The 24,815-nt window shown below is 47.2% G+C and overlaps 1 protein-coding gene across 4 annotated transcripts in view; it reads left to right on the top strand.

Moving 5' to 3' along the window:
- Window positions 1–24,815, top strand: part of FLVCR2 (FLVCR choline and putative heme transporter 2) — a 60,722-nt gene that overhangs the window by 33,108 nt on the left and 2,799 nt on the right. The window contains exons 5-10 of one of the 4 annotated variants that reach the window (XR_331640.4): window positions 1,385–1,488; window positions 12,663–12,773; window positions 13,824–13,929; window positions 14,445–14,556; window positions 15,035–15,090; window positions 17,597–17,693. Coding sequence is in view for 3 of the 4 variants with exons in the window: in XM_075926850.1 (XP_075782965.1) it covers window positions 1,385–1,488; window positions 12,663–12,773; window positions 13,824–13,929; window positions 14,445–14,556; window positions 15,035–15,090; window positions 15,927–16,058 (621 nt within the window). In the remaining variant the exon portion in view is untranslated. Of the gene's footprint in view, window positions 1–1,384; window positions 1,489–12,662; window positions 12,774–13,823; window positions 13,930–14,444; window positions 14,557–15,034; window positions 15,091–15,926; window positions 21,248–24,815 lie in introns of those variants that run through there. The other 3 variants (XM_075926850.1, XM_006117773.4, XM_006117772.4) reach the window with 3 other exon arrangements.

Here is a 24,815-nt window from a genome sequence, read left to right as displayed (position 1 = left end):
GTGAGACTGGCACTGGAGCTACTGTGAGCTTCCTTTGCCACCAGCCAGTGCTCTTATCCCTGTTCTTTACAGCTCTTTTCCACTGAAGCAAAGTAGACTAGTGAGCCCTGCCCCTGCACCATAATAAGCTGTGCTTTTGTGAACTTACCCAGACCATTTTTGTGTTCCATTCCCTACAGCAGTGGTTCTTACTTTTTTTCTTTCTGAACACCCTCCCAACATGCTGTTAAATCTCTGGGAGAGGGCCTTGGGACTTCAGCTACTGGGCCAATGGTGGAACTTCTGCCTGGTGGGATGTAATTCTCAGGACTCAGGCTGCTGGGCAGGCCTTGGGCACTTGCATAGTTTGACTTCTGTTTTGAGGGCTTGGGCGAACTCTGTATGGTGGGGACCAGGGAGGGTGTGCCACCTTCAACCCCTGATTCATATCAGCAGGCCACTCCATGTTGCAGGGAGGTGCAACCAAAAATTATAAATCTAAGGGGATTCAGCTCAAAAAGTTTGAATACTGTTCAGGGTGCAGGGAGGGGATAGCTAGGAGCTGAGTGCAGAAAGGGGTCATAGCTCAGGGTGCAGGCAGAATGTTAGCTAGAGGCTGTGTGCTGGGAGGCCCACCTCTTCCTGAGGAGGGTTCTCCCCATCCATCTCCATGGTTGCTGCTTCCTCAAGGCCTTGCCAGCTCTGGAGCCAGGTCTCCACCAGGGACAGTTTTGCAGCTTCTTAAGCAGTCAAAAGTGGCTGGGAGCTGAGGAGCAGCTGCAGCCTTGGGAACCAGCAGGAGAAGGAGAAACATCAAGGCCCACTGCTTCATGGCACAAGCCATTGCAGCAGCTACCCTGAATTGCTTGGCTCCAGCTTCCTGCCTCCAAGCTAGCCAAGAGGCGTCAGGGAGAGGAGAGGATGGGAGTGTGGAGCCGTTTCCAGGGCTTGCCCAGTCTGGCTAGAGCAGTGTAGTTTTGGGGGGAGGCAAAGCCCCTTTTACTCCCAAAACTGTGCCCATAGATTCTGGACTTCTGCCCTGTGGGGAACCAGGGCTGGTGGAATCCCCCACATTTATTGCTCCTGCACCATTCAGTACATTGGCTTCTCGTGGTGGAATGGGGAGCTCTTCATAGCTAGAGCTTCTGTAGCTGGGAAAGGCTAGGACTGGGATACCTGGGAGCATTTTTCCCCTGGGGTTGGCTCCCCACACTGTTAAGTAGTTAGCCTACGTGCCTGGTAAATCTTGAGCCTTGTGTCTCTTGACCAAGCCGACCCAAAGACCAGTAGACAGGAAGATTTGAAAGGCCATCAGTATCTCCTCCTCTGAGGCCCTTTTAGCCATCTAGCCCCACTTGCTGTTGGCCATTAACTAGTTCCTGTATTGATGTGTGTCTTACCACAGGGGGAGGAGGTGAATGCTGGAAGAATTGGACTCACCATTATAGTATCTGGCATGGCTGGAGCTCTGCTTTCTGGCATCTGGTTGGATAAAACCAAAACCTACAAGTAAGACCCTAGCACTCTTTTCCCCACAACTTCATTCTAGTCTCTACCACATGGAAGGCAAACCCTGGGGGAGGCAGCTTTGCCTTCCAATGGCTTAACAAGGTGGGTGAAGTAATATCTTTTATTTGACTAGAGAGGAGCTTCTAGGCTTGTACAGAACTCTTCCTCAGGTCTGAGCGGGGGGGCAGGGGGAGTGTGTTCCCCAGATCCAATGGCCCTGCAGTAAAAGCAGGAATTTGGAGCAGTATGTTAGCTCATTTGGGGAGTCTTCTGAGGCTAGGATAAACCCACCATGCTTTTTGGCTTTGGAGCTACTCATACCTACCTTGATATACAAGGTAGTAGAGTGACTTCTCCAGGATTCCTGTGTGACTCTATTTTATTTTTGATGCCTTGATTTAAGGATTAATGGGCTTAGGTCTGGCCTGTCATGAGGGTAGAAGTTATTTATGTGTCAGAAACAAACACCCCTCCCATCGGGTAAGAATGTATTACAGAGCTGTCTTCTCAAGGTCTGTAGAGGGGAAGCTAAAAAGAACTGCTTTTGGGATTTGAAGCAGGGCCGGAGGGGCCTACATAGGCAGGGAAGGCTAAGGGGTATGAATTGTTGATGTGCGGGGAATATCTATGGGGAAGGGTAGATGGGAAAGCAGAGGCCTGGAACCTCCTCCCTTTAGGAGGATAGGGGTTTGTTGAGGGTGCATTTCTCTTAGGGGAACAGAGTGAGGCAGAGTTCAAGTTTGACTTCTCTCTGCCTTGTCTTATGTCCAGAAGCAGAGAGAGAGCAATGCAGTGTAGTGTTCTGCCCCTTCATGGCTCTGGTCAGGTTCCCAGCACCCTGGGAAGGAAGAGGGCAGAAACAGCCCAGAGCTGCTTTGCCAAGGCTGAGATAGTCCCCAGCATTGGAAGAATCGTACAGTGCCAGACCTGTTCTCTGCCTCACAAACCACCATCTGAGAGTCTCTGTTCTTAGTGAAAGACCCATTGAGTCCTATGCCCAGAGACACTTTGCTTGTGTTTGTGTGCGTGTGTGTATGTGTTCCTTTATTTAGGGAAGAAGCAGATGGAGTGATATGTGTGTGGGGGAAGGCAAGGATTTGGTACCTACAGGGACTCTTAGCTGTACATTCACAGATGGCCGTTGGCACCATGCTGTCTTTGTGTTGCCTGCAGCTTTAGTCAGAGCAATTTGAGGGCCAGACCTTATTCAGTGGGCAGGGGGTAGATTTGCCATTAAATAAATAGTGCTGTGGCACAAAACCTCCCAGTGACAAGGGTCTCCCACACTGGATCAGCAAAGCAAACAAATGACTCATTTTCCAGCTTTGTGCTGTATGTTTGTGTTGTATGTATGTTTCCTCTTGTGGTAATGCCAACAAGGTATTTAGCCAGCACATGAAGGCAAGGGACAAGTCAATAATGAAGTTGAATGGCCCATTAAGGAAAGCCTGCCCTGTCTATATACTTGACAAATCATTGGTCCTTTTGTTAGAATGCTTGCGTTGGCATAAATCCATAGTCCAGAGGCTGCAGCAGGAAAGAGGCAAAATGAAGATGTTCCCAGGGCCTTTTATGCCTTCTGCCATGTGGAGGGAATCCCATTGTTCTTACTGTGGAAAATTACAGTTCCCAAGATGGTGCCCAGGCACATGAGCCATCACAAGAGCAATTCACCTGTCTATGCATGACCATAGGCATGTGCAGCACATTTCATTAGGGTGTGCACCCAAAGAATTTTAAAATGTACTCTTTGACCCCCATTAGCCACACCCTCTGACTCCCATTAACCACGCCTCTGGAGGCAACATTCTCAGGGCAAGATGGACACATGACCAGAAGTAAAAGGTGTCATGTGACCACCCCCCTAAGGACTGTTTACCACCATCCTCCTACCAATAGGGATTAGTTTGGCCCCCACCAACCCCCCCTCGTGCAACTATCCTGCAATGGCATTAACCCAATGTGTGTGACATTAACTCGGGGTCGGAGGCTTAGAGGGGGAAGTGTTCCCTCTAAGAATTTCCTCCCATGAGTAGATTTTCTGTTGTGCACCAGTACTGAGTTCATGTGGCTTGTTTGGATGTGCCACTGGCACCCAAGTTAATAAATATCTTATAAACCTCTACCTTTTCCCCTCTGCTGCCATGTCTCCTCCCCTTGCTCCATCAGCTCCCCTGGTGCCTGCTGCCCCCCAACCTCTCACCCTCCTTTGCTGTCTTGACTCCTGCCCTTCTCACTGCCCTCAGCCGTTCTGCGACCTGCCCCCCTCCACCAGCCCTTCTCTCCCCCCTGTGCCCATTTCTCCAGTAGCCTCACTCTGATCATGTGAGCTACCGCTCCTCATCCCCGCTCCTAACACCTCCCTCTACACACCTGCCTTGCCTCTCTCCTCTGGTGCTGGTCCCTCCCCTGCAGGTGTCTGCCCTTCTGCTTCACCCCTAGAATCCCCTGCACCTTCCCTTACCCCGGCACCCTCCTGGTGCCCCACTTCCCTCACTGCCCCTGCCACCTTTTTCCCTGATGCCCACCCCCTCACTACTCTCTGCCCCTGTGCCCTCACACATGACTTGCTCCATCCTCACCTTCCTCACACCGACCCCTTCTTTCAAGCCTTCTCCCAGCACCTACGCTTCCCCCAATGCCCTTACTCTCTCCTCTTCCAGCATCACCCTGTCTCCCTCCCACTGACACCTCCCCTCTTCTCTTTTCCTCATTGACTCTACTTGCCCCCTCTCCCCACATTTGTCTCTCCTCCACGCTGTCCCTTTGTGCCTTCCCCTTTCTTCTCCTGACCTGCTCCCCTCCCATCAGCACAAGCCCCTTCCTCTCCTCTCCTCTCCTCTCCTCTCCTCTCCTCTCCTCTCCTCTCCTCTCCTCTCCTCTCCTCTGCCTTCCAGCATGCAGGGCTTGAGTCTGCTGCGATCAGGCCCCAGAAGTCCCCGCAGCCCGGGCTCCAGACCACATGCCAGACCTGGAGCTGGGCTGCTCGGCGTTCGCAGCCCCAGCCCAGCCGCCATCCTGCCTTGAGCCAGGCTCTGCTCCCCCACTCAGCACGTCTCCTTCCTCCTCCGATCTGCGGCTGGCCGTTTTTAGAAATGGCGCTGCAACGCCATGCTGATGTGGCACCGCCCCCTCCATCATGCTGCGCATGATCCTGCCCTCGGCGCAGCCCCGGCTCCGTCCATCCGTTGTCGCCTGGTTTGACAGCTTCCCTTCCCTCGGCCCAGTACCTTCCCCAGCCGGGGTCAGCTTGCCGCGCCTCCTTGCTGGAGTCCCTCGGCCCAGTGGGGTCTTCTGGTGGGGCCATAAGTGCCGGCAGCGCCCCTACCAGTTCCAGTGCAGGAATGCAGAGCCTGGTGGCTCCATCTTGCCGTGCCAGTGTGCCCCTGCATTAGGGTGTGCCTAGGCACACCCAGCACACCCCGTGCACATGCCTATGTGAATGACTCTCAGTTCTTTACGGGTAGAAGTCATTGTCCACACGCTAGTTTGAACATTCCCAAGGTTTGTTAGTTGTGGATTGGCATTTCCCAAGGTCCATTGTGAGTCAAATACAGCTTGGTGGGCCATCCAACTGTAAAGTACCTCCAGGATGTGCTGGCTAAATACTTTGCGGGCATTACTCCAGGAACAAACATTTGAAATCAGGCGTAAAGCCAATACTCATAACTTCAAATACAAAAATGATACATGCATTCAAATAGCATAACTAACAAATCATAATCTTCATAGACATCTTACATGCTACATTTGATACAAGAATTGTTGCAAATATATAACAGTGGTTGCAATAGTAATCTATATGGTCATATTTTAATTAGATAAAATCACACATCATCTATACTTTTAATTTTTTACACATTTTTCACTTTAATGTAATACAAATACATGCTTTCATCTACACCAGAAGTTCTCAAACTGTGGTCCAAGAACTCCATTCAGGTGGACCAAGGAAAGTTATTTTTTTTATAAAGCGCTCTTATCCAAAGCACTTTACAAAAGATAAGTAAAGGTACAAGCAACCTTTTAAAAGATTATTAAGTAGTCCATTGAGACCCTCCGTAATTTTCAGGTGGTCTGTGGGGAAAAAAAGTTGACTACAGAAACAGTCAAGGTACCTCACGCTTTCATTTACTTATTACTTATAATATAGGAGGAGGATGAAGGGGAAAAAAAGAATTGAAAAATAGGGAAGGGGATAAGAATGTTCTTTTTCTTGGCTGGGTCCTGGGGCAGGGCAGGCTAAAATGGAAGCTGAGCATAGAGCCTCACTAACTCTAAATCCGTCACTATTGGTGGGAGTCTGTTGCCCTAGTCCCTCAACCTTTAGGCAACAAGCTTTGACTGGCCTAGTTATAATGAGCCCCTTGTATGTCCATCAGGGATCTGGGTGATCTGCTTCCCCACAACAGCTGGTGGTGTTCAAGTGGTGCTAACCTGCTTTCCTTGCAGGCCAGAGTAGCCAGGGCTTTATTCTAATAGTAGGAGTTGGGAAGAAGGCTGTTTCCATGTCCTTGCACTTCCAGGGCTCACTATAGCATTTATTCTGGCTCTGGTAGATAGGGTTGCTAGATGGTTTCAACAAAAATACTGGACACACTTGACATTACATCACAATCTACATTACATCTTATTTAGAAAATACCGGACATTTATATTTTCTCATTTATATTTTCTCAATTTGTTTCCCGAACAGAGAGCTCAAATACTGGACTGTCCAGTTCAAAACCAGATACCTGGTAACCCTACATGGTAGAGTGGGATATCCACAGCAAGGGAAAGCTTCTCAGGACCTGGCTGGGTGTATATATTTAGGTCCCACAGCTTGTTTGGGAATTCCCAGCTGTAATTCCAGCCATAAACACTGGCAGTACAGGCATCAAGTCTAGAGCAGAAATTGAACTGTTGGGCCAACCCTGAGATGGCAGATGAGGACTCATGGGAGTGTGAGGAGCAAGGAGAGACGCAGGAGAAATGATCACTAGACAGGCCGGCCAATCACTTATTGCTGTTTCTGGATGGCTGTGTGCAGCTGAGCTGGGTTAATGTGTATTTCTTTTGGCAGCAGTGGCTACTGTAGCCCTAGGAGGTGGGAACACATTGTTGTCACTAACTGCATGTTCTATAAGGGCTTGTCCAGAGATCTTATCCAGAGATCGACACTCTGGAGATTGATCTTTAGTGGGTCTACTAAGCACTCCCCTAAATCAACCACTGACTGCACTGCCCTGACTCAGCGGTACTCCCCAGAGTCATGAAGCGTAAGGGAAGTTGATGGGAGAGAATCTCCCATCAAACTACCGCTGTGGGTACGCCACAGAAATGTGCCTTGATGTACGCTGACTCCAGCTACACTATTCACGTGGCTGGAGTTGCTTACCTTAGCTCGGCTATCTCCCAAAGTGTAGGCCTGGTCTAATTTGCAACCACAACAACTCTGTAATGCAGGCAGTGTGGCCCAGATGGATGACACTCCCAATGGAGCTAGATTGCTGCACCAAGATCACAATGTAAGAATTTGTGGTTACACAAGAGGGAGTTGGGAATCCTCTCTCAGCAGTGGGAAAATAATCCCCAGTTTGTTTGAAGGGTTGTGGTCACCTGGAAGGGGCAGAATAAGCAGGTTTGGCAGTGCTGGGATGGGCAGTGTTGTTCTGTGTGCACTGAATGGGTTAAATTAATCTCCAGTGTAACTCTGCTGATTAACTTTCAGTAAATAGTAGGATAAACATAGCCTAGTGTGAGGCCAGGAAATTGGACTGGCTCTTGCTATTCATAGGGGTTTCTGTAAAACAGCACATATTGACAGAATCTTTCCTCTGAAAATAAATTTAAAATTCTGAAAAAACCTGGTGTTTTTTTAAATTTACAAGTCCCGAGAGGCTAGATGCTAGGGTGACTGTGGTGGGGGTGGGGGGAGAATTGGTACAGTGTCAAGGTCCCAAAGGCTGGGCCATGAGAATCAGGAACCAAACTACCAAATCCTGTGATACTTGCCAAGCTGAATGAAAAGAGTGAATCTCCCCTCCCCCTCCTTTTACCAATGTGTGCTATTTACCTTTGAATTTACATGAAAGACTAATGCCACTACTACATCTGCTTCGCTGTCTCCCTTAGCCAGGAATAGAATGGCCACGCATTCGCTCCTCTCATCTGTCAGGAGGGTCTGAGAGGCAAGCCCTAGGGTGTCTGAACTGCTGTCTTTTTTTTTTTTTTTTTGGAAGTCAGGATGCATATTTCATTTGTGAAAACTTGGGTTATGCTCTCCCTGAATGTGGCCTGCCAGAAATGAAGAGCTTCAGCAGCATCTCTAAGTACAGAGAGACCAAGACTGCTCTCAAAATAACTCATTTTGGTCTGTAATTTGGTTCCAAGGGTGGGTCAGTGGAGAATGTGTTCACTGTGTCGTGTGTAATTTCATCTGCAGTCGGATACAGTCTGTGGTGGGAACCAAAAATTCACTGCGCCCTCAAGTTTGTATCGGGGACTTAGATAGTGAGAAGCCAATGGTTTACTTTTGGGGGAATTAATTCTGCACCAATGTACATGTGTGGAATTCACAGATTTTTTTTTTTTTTTTTTTTTGCTTCCCTACAGAAAAATTACTTTCTAGCAAGGAATCAAAGGTCGGAATGGTCATGTGTGCCTGAAAGAGCCAGGGAAAAGCTAGATCGCTGTAGGGAGACTTAAATGTCACAGACCAGTTCTGGGTCAGACATGTCCAGCCCTGCATCACTGAGCCCACTCCCTGCACTCAGAACCCCCACCACCAACCCCTTCACACTGGACACTCTCCCTTCACTGAGCTTACCCTTGCACCCAGCCCTTTACAGCCACACATGCTGGACTTAGCTGCTAAACCCAGCTGGACTGGGGGTGGGGGAAAGCGCTCTTCTCTTGCATAGATTGGCAAGGGCAGGGCCAAACCCACCCTCAGAAACCTTCCCTGGTTCTGCACCCCCTTTTTCGGCTTTCTGTCCCTATTCCTCTTCTGCTGCAGGGTGGCACTTTATGGAAATCTTATGCATTCAGGCAGCCTTATATCCAGATCCTCCTTCTCCACCAAACCCCAGCCCTGCCGTCTGAGCCCCATCCCTCCTGCATTTGGACCCCCACCAAACCCCTCCCCTTGCATCCTCACCCTTGCATTTAGACCCCCACCTCTGCACCCTGGCCAGCCCTGCTGAACCCCTGCACTTGAACCTGCACTTCAATGAGATACATTCCCATACACCTGCATCATCCTAATAAGGTCACCACCCCTCTGAGTCCCAAACAACTGCACACATACCCCATTCCACCAAGCCCCACACTCCCAGCATCCAGACCCCCTGCTGATTCTCCCCCAAAACCCATATTCCAACTGCCAAAGCCCATTCCCTCACTCTGCTTTGAACTGTATCAAATTCTTGCACAACAGTGTGGATGTGGACCTTTGATTTTGCAAAATCAGATGACAAGAAATTGACCTTAATAGATTTGACCTTATCCCATAGTGTAGACCAGGCTCTTGACACCTTGACTACAAGGTTAGTGAGTGTCAGAGTGCAAATCACATCTAATGCTGGGCCCCTGAGGCTCTTTACTGGACACCTTTGCTTTTCTGCAACTACTACTGCCCAGTCCTGCAGCATTTTTGTGGTATGTTCCAATCAGGGTTCAAACTCTTCTTCCTCAGGTATTAGGATGGGACCCATAGAAAATAACCTTAACTTACAATAGGAGCTTGATGTTGTAGCATGAGACAACACACCCTTTTCCACTGCTTGCACCAGTGCTTTTGATCAGTCAGTGGCCAAGACTGTAGCGCCTGAGCTAGAGACTGCTGAGTCAGGACCCAAAAACCTGACACAGTAGCCATTATACAAACTGTGATTTCCCCCAAATATATACACAATTGTTTTCCCAATTTGGTGGATCTCTCAAGATTTGTTTGTGAAGATACTGACCCAGGATCCTGGATAAGCTCCCAAAAATGTAACTTCTTCCAGGGGGAGCCAGCAGCAGACAGGGGTTCAATATCTAGGAATTCCTTTTCAAAAATACAACATAGAACTGAGTAACTGGGAAAATTACGCACCACCAATGGGCGCCTCTGAGGCTATGTCTAGACTACAATGTTTTATCGGAAAAAGGTACGCAAATTGTACTCTGCAATTTTGTGTACCTTTCTCCAATAGTTTTGTCAGAATAGGCTTTTCCAAAATTTGGCCCATTTATAGTGGGCCATATTTCAGAAAAACCTCCTCTTTTGGAAGAACCCTTCTTCCTCATGGAATGAAGAAGACAAGGCTTCTGAAAGAGTGCGTCTGTTCTTCTGCAAAAAAAAAAAAAAAAAAGCAGAAGAACAGATGCGTTCCCTGGACCTCTGGTATCCTGGAAAAACCCTGTAGTCTAGACATAGCCTGAGAAGCAATACTTCCTTGCTTTCAATGCATCTACTCTATATAGCAATTTGTACTTGTTTCTTTAGTATCCTGATTGTTAGTAAAATGAGTCTGAGCATAGACAAGAAACATTTAATGAAAGGAGGGAAGTCACCTGACATTAGGGAAAATGCTGCAAGCGGAGTTCACAATCATAAAACTGAGATTCTGATGCCCACTCTAGTGTGCATGCGGCAGTGCTTTCTGCTGCATGTTCTTGAGTTCTACAACAGAAAGTGCTTTTTTTGGGCCTCATACTGCTCCCTCACCATACCCCACTCACAGTGGTTGTTCTGTGTCATTGGGAATCCAGGGTTTAGGAGTACATCTCTGTGAGTTTGCTTCCCACTCGGGGAAGTAATTTGTACACAACTCCTGTCTGCTAGATACCTATGCAAAATAGGTGTGTTCATGTAAATACAGTTTGCTCCTGTTGTCTCTTCCACATCCCAAACTAGCTATGGGGGAGAATTCAGTCAGACCCTGCTTACGTTAATGTATCAGAATCTGGTTTTGGTGTAAATATAATAAAGGCAATCTGCTTATCTGCTTGTGTTTGAGCAGGAGATGTTTTTTAGAGTAAAGGTTTTGATGAGGCCCTGGGTTTATTTTTTTTCAAACAAAGAAGAGCATTTTAAGTGTTAAGCTTTTTATTAGAAAATCTTTCTATACCAAATGTGAAATTTTACTAACGATCAGGATACTAAAGAAACAAGTACAGAGCATTTACTCTACATGGCATATAAAATGGGAAGAAGATAAAGAACTAGCAACATGTCAATAAAAAAACACATTACAATTAAAAAAGATTTTAAATTCTTGTTTTAGAACTCCATGTTTGTAATTAACCTATGTAATTTTTTTTTACTTGCATCATTCCTCTAAAGCAGTGGTCACCAACCAGTAGATTGAGATCTACTGGTAGGTCTTGGAGCCTCTGACGGGCGATCCTGACTGGTTTGGCCAGAAAGCTATCAAGCTATCACCCACGGTCTTGCTGCTCCTGCCCTCTGCCTTGGGGCTGTCCAGTTGGAAGTCTCCTGCTTCCTGTGCAGGGTGTAGGAGGGAGAAAAGGGGTGTGTGTGCTGATGTCAGGGTGTCCCTCCTCCCCCCCCCACTTCTGAACTCTATCTCCACACAGAGAGAAGGGGATGGAGTTAGGTTGGTAGTGCAAATCTCTATCACTCGCACACACTGTGTGTATCTCTGTCATTCTCACAAACACACTGCCCTTCACTCTCATCTTCGGACCCAACACATACATGGGGGGTGGTTGTTACTTCATTTACTACTTGTCCCTGCAGCCCCTGAGAGAGGCAGAGCACATGCTGTCCACATGCTGTCCCTGCCTGCAGACACCACTCCTAAAGCTCCCATTGATCAGTAATGGGGAACTGTGGCCAGTAGAAGCTTTGGGTTCCAGTGCCTGTAGATTAGGGGCAGCACATGGGGCCAGCTGTACATGCCAGCTGCTTTCAGGAGTGGTGCGGGGTCAGGGCAGGAGTAATCCTGCCTTTGCCCCACCACCCGGAACCTGTTTCAGTTAAACGGTGCTCAGCAAGAGCCTGATTCCTGAACCGCTGTTCCAGTCCTGAACCTCCTCCTGCACCCAACCTCCTGCCCCGGAGCTTGCACCCTGAAACCCCTCCTGGGCCCTAATCCCTCACCCTGGGCTAAGCCCGGAGCCCCTCCCACACACCAAACTCCTTGGCCCAAGACCAGAGCCTGCACCCCAACCCTTACCTCAGCATGGTGAAAGTGAGGAAGGGGGATGGAGTAAGCAGGGTGAGGCCTTGGAGAAGGGGTGTCACAGTGGCTGGGCCTCAGAGAAGGGGCAGGAAGGAAGTGGGACAAGGGTGTTTGGGTTTGAAGTAGATCTTACATTGCACTTAAATTGAAAAAGTGATCTGTGGTTAAAAAGATTGGAGACCACTGCCCTAGAGTTTGTTGGGTACAGAATTCACCTTCACTTCCTGTCCTAACTATTGTGCTATGCTGCTGTGGGCTGCTAAGCAGCTTTTAGGTGGGAGAGGTGATGTCTGTATATAGGCTGGAATCAATTTGTAAAGCTCTTGCTGGAAAGCCTTAGTTAATAGCCTGTCCCTTGAAAGTGGGGGATTCTCTGGCAGAACTTAGTTTTATCCTTACTATTCAGGTTGCCTCAGTTGCCTTCTCCTCAGAAGTGATGTCCTTCCCAAATAACAGAATCCTCCATTTGGTCTTGTAGCTTTGTGATATAGGAGAGTCAGAACTCCTCCTCAGTTGTATTCTGAGTTCAACCACTCATCTACTGAGTGACCTTAGGCCAAGTTTCTTTCTTCTCTGTTGCCTCAGTTTTCCCCGTTGGTGGGATAGGGATGCTATTGCTCATCTTCATAAGAAAGGCCATACTGGGTCAGACCAAAGGTTCATCTAGCCAATGCCAGATGCCCCAGAGGGAGTGAACAGAACAGGTAATCCTCATGTGATCCCTCTCCTGTCATCCATTTTCAGCCCCTGACAAACAGAGGCTAGGGACACCATACCTACCCCTCCTGGCTAATAGCCACTTGTGGACCTAACCTCCATGAATTTATCTGGTTCTTTTTTGAACCCTATTACAATTCTGGTCTTTCAGGAATGTGGAGGGTTTTGAGGCTTCCCGTGCTTGCACATGTAAGTGCATTGGGATTCTTGGATGAGAGAGGCTAGAGAAGAATGGTGAATGTAAGCTAAAAGGCCTGTTCCTAACTGTGCTTTGTCCTGCAGGCAGACAACGCTGGTGGTTTACATCATGTCTCTGGTGGGCTTGGTGGCCTTTACCTTCACCCTGAACCTAGGCCACCTCTGGGTGGTCTTTGTTACTGCAGGCGTGTTGGGGTAAGTTCACAAGCAGTTTGCTTTCTCCAGGACTTATTCTCCCTCCCAAGTGGGAGCCAACCCCAGGAAGGCAAAAAGATGGCCCAACTTAGTGCAGGCTTTCTGCTACCTCCCACATTTAAGCTGGAAATATCTAGCAGTGGCATAAAAGTGAAGTCAGAGATGTTGCAGCCCAGAAGGAGCAGGGGCCAGGGTGGGACAGAACTTCTCGGGGAGAAGGTGCAGGTGTTATATTCACCCCACATAGCTCCTGTATCTTCTGACTGGGAGAGCTGAGGGATGTGTGCAGCAGCCCTGTCCCAGCTGGCTCCAAACGCTCTGCCAGGCTGGATGCCCTCTCAACAGGGTGAAATGTTTCTCCAGAAGCAGGTGGGACTGTGGCCTGTCAGATCTTGGAGAAAAGGAATGAGAGCCATGGTGACAGCTGGGTCCCTAAAATAGCTCACAGCTGGTCTGGGGCTTGGCATACCATCTGCGCCATGTAGGGGCTTTTATTAACCAAACTAGCATTATTATTCTGACTCTGATGCTGTTGGCTCTCCCTGCACCTCTCTTCTCTTTTGTCCCCACAGGCCTGGCCGTCTGTCCCATGGTTGCAGGCACAAACATTTGTGACTTGGGTTGACAGTTTCCACTGTGGGCGTGTGGTCAGTGAGTCAGATGGCTGGAGAGATAGGGTAATGCTGGGGACTAGTACTGTGTAATCACTAAGGGTACATCTAGACTACAGGCTTTTGTCGACAGAAGTTTTGTCCACAGATACCGTCGACAAAGCTTCTGTCGATAAAGAGCATCTAGACTACAGCCAGTTCTGTCGACAAAGCAAACCGCTTTGTCGACATGAGAGTGTAGACACAAAGGACAATGTAGATGCAATTATGCCTTCTGGCAACAGAACTCTTGTAGAATGAGGTTTACAGCTGTCGACAAAACTGCTGAATTTAGACACACCCTATGTTAGGAGGAAACCAGGGGTCAGAGCCATATAGTCCTTTCCCCACTTCTCCCTCCACCACCTGTTCACTATTCCTTTTCTGTGCCTCTGTGCAGCTTCTCCATGACTGGGTACCTACCACTGGGTTTTGAGTTTGCAGCAGAGTTAACATACCCAGAGTCAGAAGGAACATCTTCAGGCCTCCTTAATGTATCTGCACAGGTATGTTTCCCCTGCCCCATCACTCTAGAATGCCCTGGTAGGCCCACAGGGATACAGTTCAAGTCAGTGATCCATCCAGTCCAGCATCATGCACTGTCACAAAGAACATTTCATGCCCCAGACCTTTGCTTTTTTCTTTTATTGTCAAACCTGGAATTTAATCTTCAACTCCAGTGGCTTCCCAGCCCCTCCCATGCCCGGGAAAGTCCTTCAGGATACACTGTCACGCCCAGCAGTCTAGGATCTCCCTCTTCTGAGGTGAAAGGGAATTCTAGCCAGCAGGTTCTACTGTCCTCCCTCTAGCCAGAAGGAGGCACATCATCCAAATTCAGCCCTTTGTTTCTAATCCAGCTTCAGTTGAGAACAGCTACAAGCCTGTAGGGATTCTAAGTCTTTATTAGACCTGCCTTTTCCTGGTGAATCAGGAGGAAAGGGTGGAGATGAGGGGCTGAGGGGTGGCCGACAGCTGAGGACAGCACAGTAACTCCATTCCACTCTTTACTTTTGTGTTAAAGGTTTTTGGGATCATTTTCACCATCAGCCAAGGGAAGATCATTGATCACTTTGGGACGCAGGCAGGAAACCTCTTTCTTTGCTCCTTCCTGCTCCTGGGGACCTTCATAACCGGTAAACCAGCCCCCAGAGATTCCCCTCCTGACTGTGACCCATGGGATTCTGCTTGCAAAGTGAAGGGAGCTTCCCCACTGTAATGTCTGCAGTGCTGCTTCAGCTGAGTGAGCTCCAGAATAGCAGCAACCTGACTGTGGTGCTGATGTTTCTCTGTTGTGGCAGCTGTTCTGTGTCAGGGGCTGAAGGTTCCAGTGGTGTGAGCTTCCCCAGTGCTGACCCCATTCATGCTCCTTCCTGGGGAACTCAGCCAGAAGATGCTTCCTCATGGCTGGGCCAAGGCCTCCCTCTGCTGCCTGACAGTGGTAGAAGTCCTATCCCTCTCATTCAGGAGAGTGGATCCCCTGCTGACCCCCAGTGTCTCCTCAAAACTTGCGCTGCTGCTTTGCTACCCTTGTGTATGTACCCTGAGTTCTGGGAAACTTGTTTGTGTCACCTATTGTGTCCTCATGGTGTTCTTCTTCTCTCTACCTCTTAGTGTTCATTAAGGCCGATCTCCGGAGACAGCAGGCCAATTTGGACAGTGAACAGACTGTGAGTAATCCCCCTTGACCTCTGGCTCTACTCCTGTTAGCTTAGGGTGACCCCTGCTCTGTCCCCTCCCCACCTGTTGGAATCTCTGTCTCTGGGTCATTACCATAACCCTGACCCCCTTCTTTTGTCCCCATGATTGGCCGTCAGCCTGGCCAAGGGATGTTCCTTGCTGGCATTTGCAGTCCCTGGCTGAAATGGTGGTTTCAGCTCTGGCAGGTATGGTGTTTTGTGGATACTCTGAGCTGATCTCATTGGATGTCACTGAACACTATCCACCAAGGAGACTGCAGAGCTCTGTCCCTGTCATTTTACATTAATGGCTAGGGATTAGGGATAGATGAGGGGGGCAGGGGAAGAGAGATGCGCAGCCCCCACTGCTTCTACTGAGAGTGAGTTAACACTTAGCATTTCCATAGATAGGCCCATGTTTAGAGCATATTGCAAACATCCTCACAGTCATCCCCCTGAAAAGGGTGGGGGGTAATTGCTTGTAGCTCCAATTTGTGCTTGAGGAGAGTGAGTTACAGAGAGGCCGTGTCTTGTCCCAGGCTGCGGGAGGGATCAGTGGCATAGCTAGAATCAGAACTTAGGCCATTCTGGCCCCTAGCGCGTTGCTCGGCCCATTAGATATAGCTTTAAAACTCCTGGCTATGCTCCTAAATGCTGGCCACAGTTCTCCCATGCCCTGTGCAGTTAGAGGAAGAGGCAAGAGGAAGAGGCCTTAGGTGAATCAACTAATATTGGATAATCTCAGTGTTTCTCCTTTAGAAGGGCTTGTTGTTATCTCCTGCACCTTTTTGGCTGTTGTCCTGACTGGCTCTGGCCTCCTCTTCTAGGATGCAAGCAGAGATATTCACAGAGTGCTCCTGAAGCAGTCAGTATCCAAGACTGGCAAAATGCATAAGATAAGCTCCTTGCTGGCTCGAATTTTACCTTTTTGGAAGACAGTACCGCCTTCCACCAGATAGTCTCTAACAGCGCCAATCTGGAGAGATCAGCGGCTCCAAGTGGCCTTGTGGCAACCCTGCTCTGACTGTCAGCTGAGGAAAGTGTATTTTAAATAAAATATCTTTTATAGAAATAGCTCAGCACAGGCACAAAACATAAGGACAAAATATGCAAGAGAGCTGCCCTCCAAGCAGTCCTCTAAATATAATCCCAGAGCAGCAGTAAAAACTTCCCACCAAATCCATCCCATGAAGGGCCGTCCAGTGTATACACTTGGGGGTCCCTTGTTTAACCTGTATTGCACAGCAGGTGGCCTCCCGTGTTTGTTTGACTCCAGTAAGCATCCGGGGGAGATGAGTCCCAATAGGACCAAGGGCATAGATTAAGGAACTGAAGTGTTGAGCTCCCCAGAATAGTAATGCACACAGAAAAGCCTGGAAAATTGTTTGTACTATTTAGCTTGGTTGTAGAATACAGCTGGTCACTATGGACACAAAATGTTCTGAATCACTCCTTCCCTATGATATTCTAAAACTCCTTTTGGTCACAAATGGAGGGAATGCTGGATTTGCAGTGACCAAGCCTATGGGGAGATGCATCTTCCAGCTCTAGAGCCACAGGTGTAATAATCTTGTGCCAAATTTCATCTATAAGGCCACAATGCAACTGGCCTGCAGTGATAGGTGCTAGTGCTATTATCTCTTGCTCAAAAAGAAGCCAGGGCAAGAGCCTGAAATATCCTGTCCTTTAGGCAGCAGATGTAAAGATTCCTGATAAAGGAAAAGGGACTTTTTAGACAAAAGGTCTCTTTCCAAATGAACTGGGAGCCTGTGCCCAGGCAAGACAAATAAATGGTACCTCGTGGTGAAAATCTAAAATGAAATTGTGGGCCCTCATCTGGGAGGTGTCAAAATGGAAAAAGGGAGGCACAGCTGCTGTTTCAATAGGCCATATCCTCCCCATCTATGGAACTTTAAGGTAGACCCAGGAACTAATCTCATTAAGAACTAGAGGGATATACTAGCGGTGAAAGGTCTTCAAACATGGAGTAACGTAGGGTAAATATTAAACCTGTCCAGAAGCTCTTATTGGAGGCCTCTAAGAGATTTTCATAGCTCTGACTTCTTCCCGGCGTCTTTGCATGAACTTTATGACCCAGGTATTTCCATAGGTGGGCAAGCAAGTGGAGCATTGTAGCATTAAGAGGCTGGAGGCTGTGTCTGTAACAAACAACACTATCATAACAAAGTGAAATTTTATGCAGACTAGTTAACTCATATCCCATGAACGTCCCCCTTTTGGGCTAACTGGAAGCATCAGTTGGAAGAGGGGAGACTGAAATCTTGATCACGTTGATTGCCTCCTGGGGAGCTTTAGCTAAAGATTTTCCAATAGAAGATTCTGAAGTATTTTTAGTTTTTCCAAGTGCCCCACTTGCTCTCCATGCAGCTGAAAATTTTACTAGTTTCTTCCTTCTCCAGGAATGGATGACTTCTCTCTCTCTGTCTCTCTCACTTGTCCCCTTTTCTGGGCTCATGACCTGTGGCTGTTATTTCAGAGACTCCAGGACAGCAGGCACACCACGGATTACGGATTGTAGCTTGTAGCCTTAACCCCATCACTTCCAATCCCTGCTCACTAGTTCTCACACAAAGGTAGGAGAATCATACTAATCTGCTTATCTAATCACTCACAGGAGTAACACTGGCACCAAGCCAATGGCACTAGTTGCACTGCCTTAGGGAGCAGCAGAACAGCTGGAGTGATAGGGTAGTTGGGATACAGAGGCAGCTCTCAGCATCTCCAGGAGACAGATGGGGAGAGATTGGTCTTGAGCTTGTGAAGCATTGAGAAGAATGAGGACTGATGATATGTGGCTGCTTGGGTAACTGGAGCTTAAGGACTGGTGGGATGGGTGTTCTCTTGTCAGAGCATATAGCAAATTCTTTTGTGAGTAAGTGTGCCGAAGAAAGGAATCTTGGACAGCCTCATGGCTGAATAGTTATTTAAAGTCACAGTCCAGCCTTCCTCAGCAGGAAGTGCTGTATGGGACTGTTTTGGAGAGCCGATCCTGACAACATGCGAATATGATGCCAATCAAATGAAGCATTAAAGACTTGGGAAATAATGGAGCCATTGGGTTGGTGCCTTTTTTTAGAAAAGTAACTGTAAATCATAAAGCGCCTGCTTTGTGGTGAGTAATTCCAGCCCTTTGCTAGAAGTGACTTCTCAGCCACTACTTAGGGATGTTTAATGCTTTGCTGATCTCTTGCTGTTTGAACCTTCTGCTGCGCCTGGCTGCCCTCTCCAAATGATTACCCACAATGCTCATAATGTGCTTTGTGCCTGTATTTGCTCAGTGTTATGCAGCAAACAAGCAAAGACTGAAGTTCAAACCTAAGATAGTATATTGGCGACATTGACTTTACTATTTTAAACCTGTATGTTGTTGCATGGTGTGCAACAGTGAGCATCAGGTGGTTGTGCTCCTGCAAGGATACGCAGAGATGATAGGTGAGTGCAGGTAAAGGTAAAGAGCACAAGACAGAAGGGTGGAGCAGAGTACTTGTGAGTTTGAAGCTAGGTCTACACTGGGGAAGAAAGATGTCCTTAAGATACACAACTCCAGCTATGCAATACACTGTAGGTGCTAGCTCAGCAAACTCCAGTTGGGTTCTTTCCTTCTCACATGACATTGCTAGTAGTAAAGAAAGGTGCTTCAGGCCAGTGCTGCCCTCTGTGATCCCTGTGTAGAGAACGGGAAGCTGGCAGAGCTCACCTTTGGTGCTCACTCCCCCACATCCAGGAAAGACCTTACCCTATTGACCAGCAGAGCACCTTTTGTTTTCCCTGGCTGGGAGGCACTGGGAACACTTTGGGGGAAATGGAAAGATGTTGACTATGTTTCCAACTTGGTGAGTGGTTGTATGTTAATTGTGAGGCAAAAAGGAGTTGCTGAAGTGATTTATTTTTAAAATATGCCAGTGAGCTCCTAGAGCAAAGGCCAAATGTCTTCTTGTCATGGCTTCTCTGAGATAGCTGTCTTGATTCTGCAGGGGTTATGGAAACATAAAGTTGAAAACTTGTGTATTGTCTTTTTCAATTTAAATAATAAGCTCTGAGTGTGCTGTCTGAAACAGAGGGGCTCTGTGGAGAAGGCGCTGTCTGTACATAGCTACTTGTCAGAACCAAACCACACTCCTAGCAGTGATCTACACAAGAGCTGTACAGTGCCTGCTTATTCCAACAGGAACTGCTTTGTGGCCACACATTATCAATGCATTTCACCATTTACACTGGAAGATCTTTTTCAGTGAGAATTAAATTGACTTAACAGTAGTGTGAATGCTTCACTCTCTAGTATAACTATAGCAATACAATCAGTTCTCTCATTGCTATTCCCACCAGCCTCAGTTCACCTCTGAAGTTAGTGGTTTAGCTTTCTGTATTCTAATGCTCATGAGACATTTGGACCAAACATTCCCTCCTCTTTAAATGGTACATGCAGATGCCCAGGGACTTCTATTTGTGACTTGCTTTTATTACATGCACATGGAATCTGAAGCCTTCACAATCATCCTGCTTTATGATCCCATAGCAGTGTCAACTAGCTCATATTACCCATGCTGTGTTATAGTGCATGAAGGTAGCACCACAGTGTATAACTGAGGCTGAATTCCAGCATCCATTCTAACCCTTCTTTTATAGTTTGCTTGTGCTCTGATTTTTTTGCTTTCTGAAACAAATGCCTTTTATGGGTGAAATTTTCCATGCTTGGTCTCTGCTCAGCAATGAAATTTTCAATGAAGTTTTTAAGTAACATCTGTTCAAACAAAAATGCCCACCAAGAATATTGAACATGCATGATTCTAAAATAGAACTGAATTTGTTCAAATGTAGTTTTTGTAGATTTCTTTGAAATGTACAATGTATGCCAAATCTAAAGACCATGTGGAGTGCATTTACATTTATAGCAGATTTTGTAAAAATTCCAATTTCTTCTATTGTATGACAGATATGTTCTGTCAGTAGACCATATTTTTAATTATGAGGATAAGGATGTTTCAGCTTTCAGCCACAATTTTTTCTCAGCATAATGCTATTTTCCCCCCATGCAATATGATCCTGTTGTCCTTGAAAATGCTACTTTGCAATGCAGGTGAGTCTGCACTGCTGCAAAGGGACAACTGTATTTCCAGAATGATGATGTTTAAAGGGCCTGCTTTCATGATCTGGCAGTGAGATGACACTTTCATTATGTCCTTAATGGCGCTGGAATCCAGTTAAGGTCCCATTTACATAACATGATAGATCCTTGCTTTGGCTGCTTGTTGATGACAACTTTGTGTTTTATTGTCTGTGGGTGTGGAGGTGTTTCTGACAATGAGCTGAGATCTAACCAAAATTCTCTTAGCTCTGGTAAGGTGCCTGATTCAGGATTTAGCAGGAAGCTCTGATTCCATCATCTCCCTGGTTCACCAGGGCCTCTGAACTTCCCCTGTCTGGCTCTAGTGAAATATGGCAGCTACCAAAACTCCTTGAATTTTATTGGGTAGGCATGGACATGGGAAGAATATTCTCAAGCACATTCTCTCCCTCTTGCCATTACCTGGAGATCACAAGCCTCTTTGCTCTGCTGACCTTTTGTTAGCAATGTGGCAAGTAGCCAGTGTCCCCCTTCCCCAAATCTCTGTGCAGGCAGTTTCCACACCTCATTCCTAATGGCAATATCTCCTCTATCCCCACCTCACGTGCTCACTAGTATGTGTCGTCTTTTCCCTTTCCCAAGATTGTGTAGCTATGTGTTTGTAGGTTTACTAACCCTTTGTTCCTCTAGCTCAAGAAGAGATGAAAGGTAAGTGAGGATGAAGCTGTAATAGGTTTGGTTTCAGACTCTACTGGCTCCTGTTCATTTAAAGCCCCAGTTCAAAATCACCAAAGGTCTCCCTGGTCAATTTCCCGGAACTCAACTCTGCTGCCCTCCCAGCATATCTGACTTTGACTTTTTCTCTCTCTGCCAACAATCTCCCCCCTGCTGGTGCAAGAGCCTTCCCTTCTGCAGCTCCTGCATATGCAAAAGCATCCTTCCACCCCTCTTCCTTTCTAAAGCTCTTCTTCCTTTGGGCTATTATTTAACTCTGTAAAACTTTCTGGGCTGCAGTTTGTATGAAAGATACTACTCAAAATAAAGCTATGTTTGTATCTCTTGCTTCTATGTGTGGCCTGCTTTTCTCTTAAACTGAGGGGAGATGTGAATCTCTTTCTTGTGTGTATCTGACCATGCTCATGGCTTGGACTTGTCTCACTCCAAAGGAAGCTAACTGCTTAGTGCTACCACTCTGCCTGTAGCTGCTGTATCCTGAGGCCACTAGGGTCTCTGGTTTGTTTCTGCTTCAGTGTGCTCTGTAGATTCTGCCTTAAATGGTGCAGAGGTGTGTGTCTAGAAGGAAATCCTGAAGTAGTTCTCAGTGGAACATCCTGGGACCTCTTACTAGCAGGTCTGTGGCAAAGGGCTAATAGGACAGCTGCCTTTCTGACTCCTGAATGGGGAAAAACTGTGTTCCACTTTTGCCTCTAGGTCTAATATGCAGGCAAAGCAAATACACCTATTTGGGGAGAGGGGAAGGGAGGGCATGGACCTATAGGCCTTTTTAAAGGGCAGTTGCCTGTTTGCATGAGCACTCTAGACAAACAATAAAAGAAGAGACTTCCTTTCAGACAGGCCTGGGGAGCGCTCTTCAGGCTAAAGTCCTGTCCTGGTGGGATGTTGACATGTCCAGTGTACTTGGGCAGGATGATGCAGCAGTGTCTCTATGCAGCACATTACCCTGAAAGCCAGGCCTAGGTCAGGAGTAGCCTGCCTGAAGCAGGATCAGCTCTTGGCAGGGAGCGATGTTCCAGGGGCTGTAACAGGACTAGTTCTTGGGTTCTGTTGTCTGTCCAGTCTGCAGGCCCTTTGAAGTCTCCATTCCCAGCCAAAAAAATGCAGTGAGTGGCCTCGTGGCAGTTATCTATTTGTAACTGAAGGACTGACATCAGGAGCACAGGCAGCAGCCAGGGTCAAAGCAGCAGGGGAAGGTGCCCACCCTTCTGTTACAGCAAACCTGAGCAAAATACCCTCTGCAAGCCACATCCTGAGCAAAATACCCTCTGCAAGCCTGGGGACTCCCTGCCTGCTCCCTGCATGGTGTTGATAAAGGCGGCCATTGCAGGGCTGTTTGAACAACTGTGAACCTGGGGCAGGGAGGAAAGGATTTGTGTGCTGCTCACGCCCCCAGCACAATCCCATTGGACAGTTTCTGGCTAATGGGAGCTGCCTGTTGTCAACAGGCTCAGAAACCACATGGCCCTGCAACCAAGGAGTCAAGCAAGTAAGCCTCCCAGCCAGAGCCTGCCTTTGGCACCCCAACCCTTTGCCCCCCCTACCACACATAACCCAAACCCTGTGCTCCTCTCTTGCCCCCATATCCATTCCCAGATCTTGCACCCCAATCCGCTGCCCCAGGTCACAACCCAAACCCTTTGTGCCCCCCTCCAGCATACATGTCCCTTCCCAGTTTCTTTTCCCCAATCCCCTGCCCCAGGTCATAACCCAAACACCTGCACCCCAATCACTAGCCCCATGTCACAACCCCCTCCTACCCTAGGTCACATCCCAACCCCTCCTGCACCCTAGTTCCTTAACCCAGCTCACAACTGTCTCCTTCACCCAATCTCGCCCCATCCTCTTCTGCACCCCAATCCCTCACTGCAAGCTCCTTTCTGCACCCAATCTCCATCCCCTACCTCACACTTCCTCGATGAATATGGAAGAATGCAGTCCTTGACCATTTTCCAAATTCTGGGGAGTGACTCCCCATCAAAAATTATTGCCCACCCCTGTGTTACAGCAATCCTGAAAGGTCAGCAGTGGCATAGCGAGATTCAGCTGCTAGAGGTAAGAAAGCTCATAGGTGAGCTTTTGTTTCATAGATTGCAGAGCTGGGAAAGTTCCAGGCAGCCCTGAGACAGGGAAGGGTTGGTGGGATTTTCCTTTATGTTCTGGCTCTTCCAGTCATTCCCTATTGTAATAGAAACATAAGATTGGCAAGACCACCAGGGTCAAGTCTATTCCCCTGCTACTGCAGGCTGAAAATCCATCGTACAATCCCATCCTAACACTCAAGGAGTTGACAAAGGAGGTATCTGAGCCTTTAGCTATCATATTTGTAAAGACATGGAAGTTGGGAGAGATTCCAGAAGACTGGAAAAGGGCAAATATAGTGTCCATTGATAAAAAAGGGAAATAAGAATAACCTAGGAAATTACAGACCAGTTAGCTTAACCTCTGTACCAGGGAAAATAATGGAGCAAATAATTAAGGAATTAATTTGCAAACTTCTGGAAGATAATAAGGTGATAGGTAACAGCCAGCATGGATTTGTAAAGAACAAATCATGTCATACCTATCTGATAGCTTTCTTTGATAGGATATCAAGCCTTGTGGATAAGGGAGAAGTGGTGGATGTGGCATACCTAGACTTCAGTAAAGAATTTGATATGGTCTCGTTTGACATTCTTATCAATAAACTAGGGAAATACAACCTATATGGAGCTACTATAAGGTGGGTACATAAATGGCTAGATAACCGTTCTCCGAGAGTAGTTATTAATGGTTCACAGTCATGCTGGAAGGGCATAACAAGTGGGGTTCTACAGGGGTCTGTTTTGGAACTGATTCTGTTCAATATCTTCATCAACAATTTAGATATTGGCATAGAGAGTATGAAAGTTTGCAGATGATACTAAGCTGGGAGAGAGTTGCAAGTGCTTTTGAGAATAGGGTCATAATGCAAAATGATCTGGATAAATGGTCTGAGTCAAATAGGATGAAATTTAATAAGCACAAATGCATAGTACTCCCCTTAGGAAGGAACAATCAGTTTCACACATACAGAATGGGAAGCGACTGTCGAGGAAGGAGTACTGCAGAAAGGGGTTGAGGGGCCATAGTGGACCACAAGCTAAATACGAGTCAACAGTGTGACACTGTTGCAAAAAAAGCAAGCATGATTCTGGGCTGCATTAACAGGAGTGTTGTGAGCAAGACACAAGAACTCATTCTTCTGCTCTACTCTGCACTGATTAGGCCTCAATTGGAGTATTGGGTACAGTTCTGGGCACCACATTTCAACAAAGATTTTGAGAAACTGAAGAAGGTCCAGAGAAGAGCAACAAAAATGATTAAAGGTCTAGAAAACATGACCTGTGAGGGAAGACTGAAGGAATTGGGCTTGTTTAGTTTAGAAAAGAGAAGACTGAGAGGGGACATGATAGCAGTTTTTAAGTGTCTAAAAGGGTGTTACAAGGAGGAGGGAGAAAAATTGTTCTCTGTGGCCTCTGAGCATAGGACAAGAAGCAATGGGCTTAAATTGCAGGAAGGGAGGTTTAGTTTGGACATTAGGAAAAAATTCCTGTCAGAGTGATTAAACATGGAATAAATTGTCTAAGGAGATGATGGAATCTCCATCACTGGAGGTATTTAAGGGCAGATTGGAAAGACATCTATCAGGAATGATCTAGATGGTGCTTAATCCTGTCGTGAGGGCAGGGGACTGGACTTGATGACCTCTCAAGGTCCCTCTTCCAGTTCTAGTATTCTGTGATTCATAAATTTGGAAAGCTCTTTTTAAAAACTAGTTGGGTGGTTTATCTGCAGCACTTCTTTCACTTCATGGCAAAGGAGCTTTTCTAATTAATCAGTCTCCCTATATTAAAAACTTCTACTAGGCTTACTA

This window comes from Pelodiscus sinensis, chromosome 4, assembly GCF_049634645.1.
Source record: "Pelodiscus sinensis isolate JC-2024 chromosome 4, ASM4963464v1, whole genome shotgun sequence".
In the NCBI taxonomy this organism is placed as follows: Eukaryota; Metazoa; Chordata; order Testudines; family Trionychidae; genus Pelodiscus; species Pelodiscus sinensis.
This window is presented reverse-complemented; position numbering and strand designations above follow the sequence as displayed.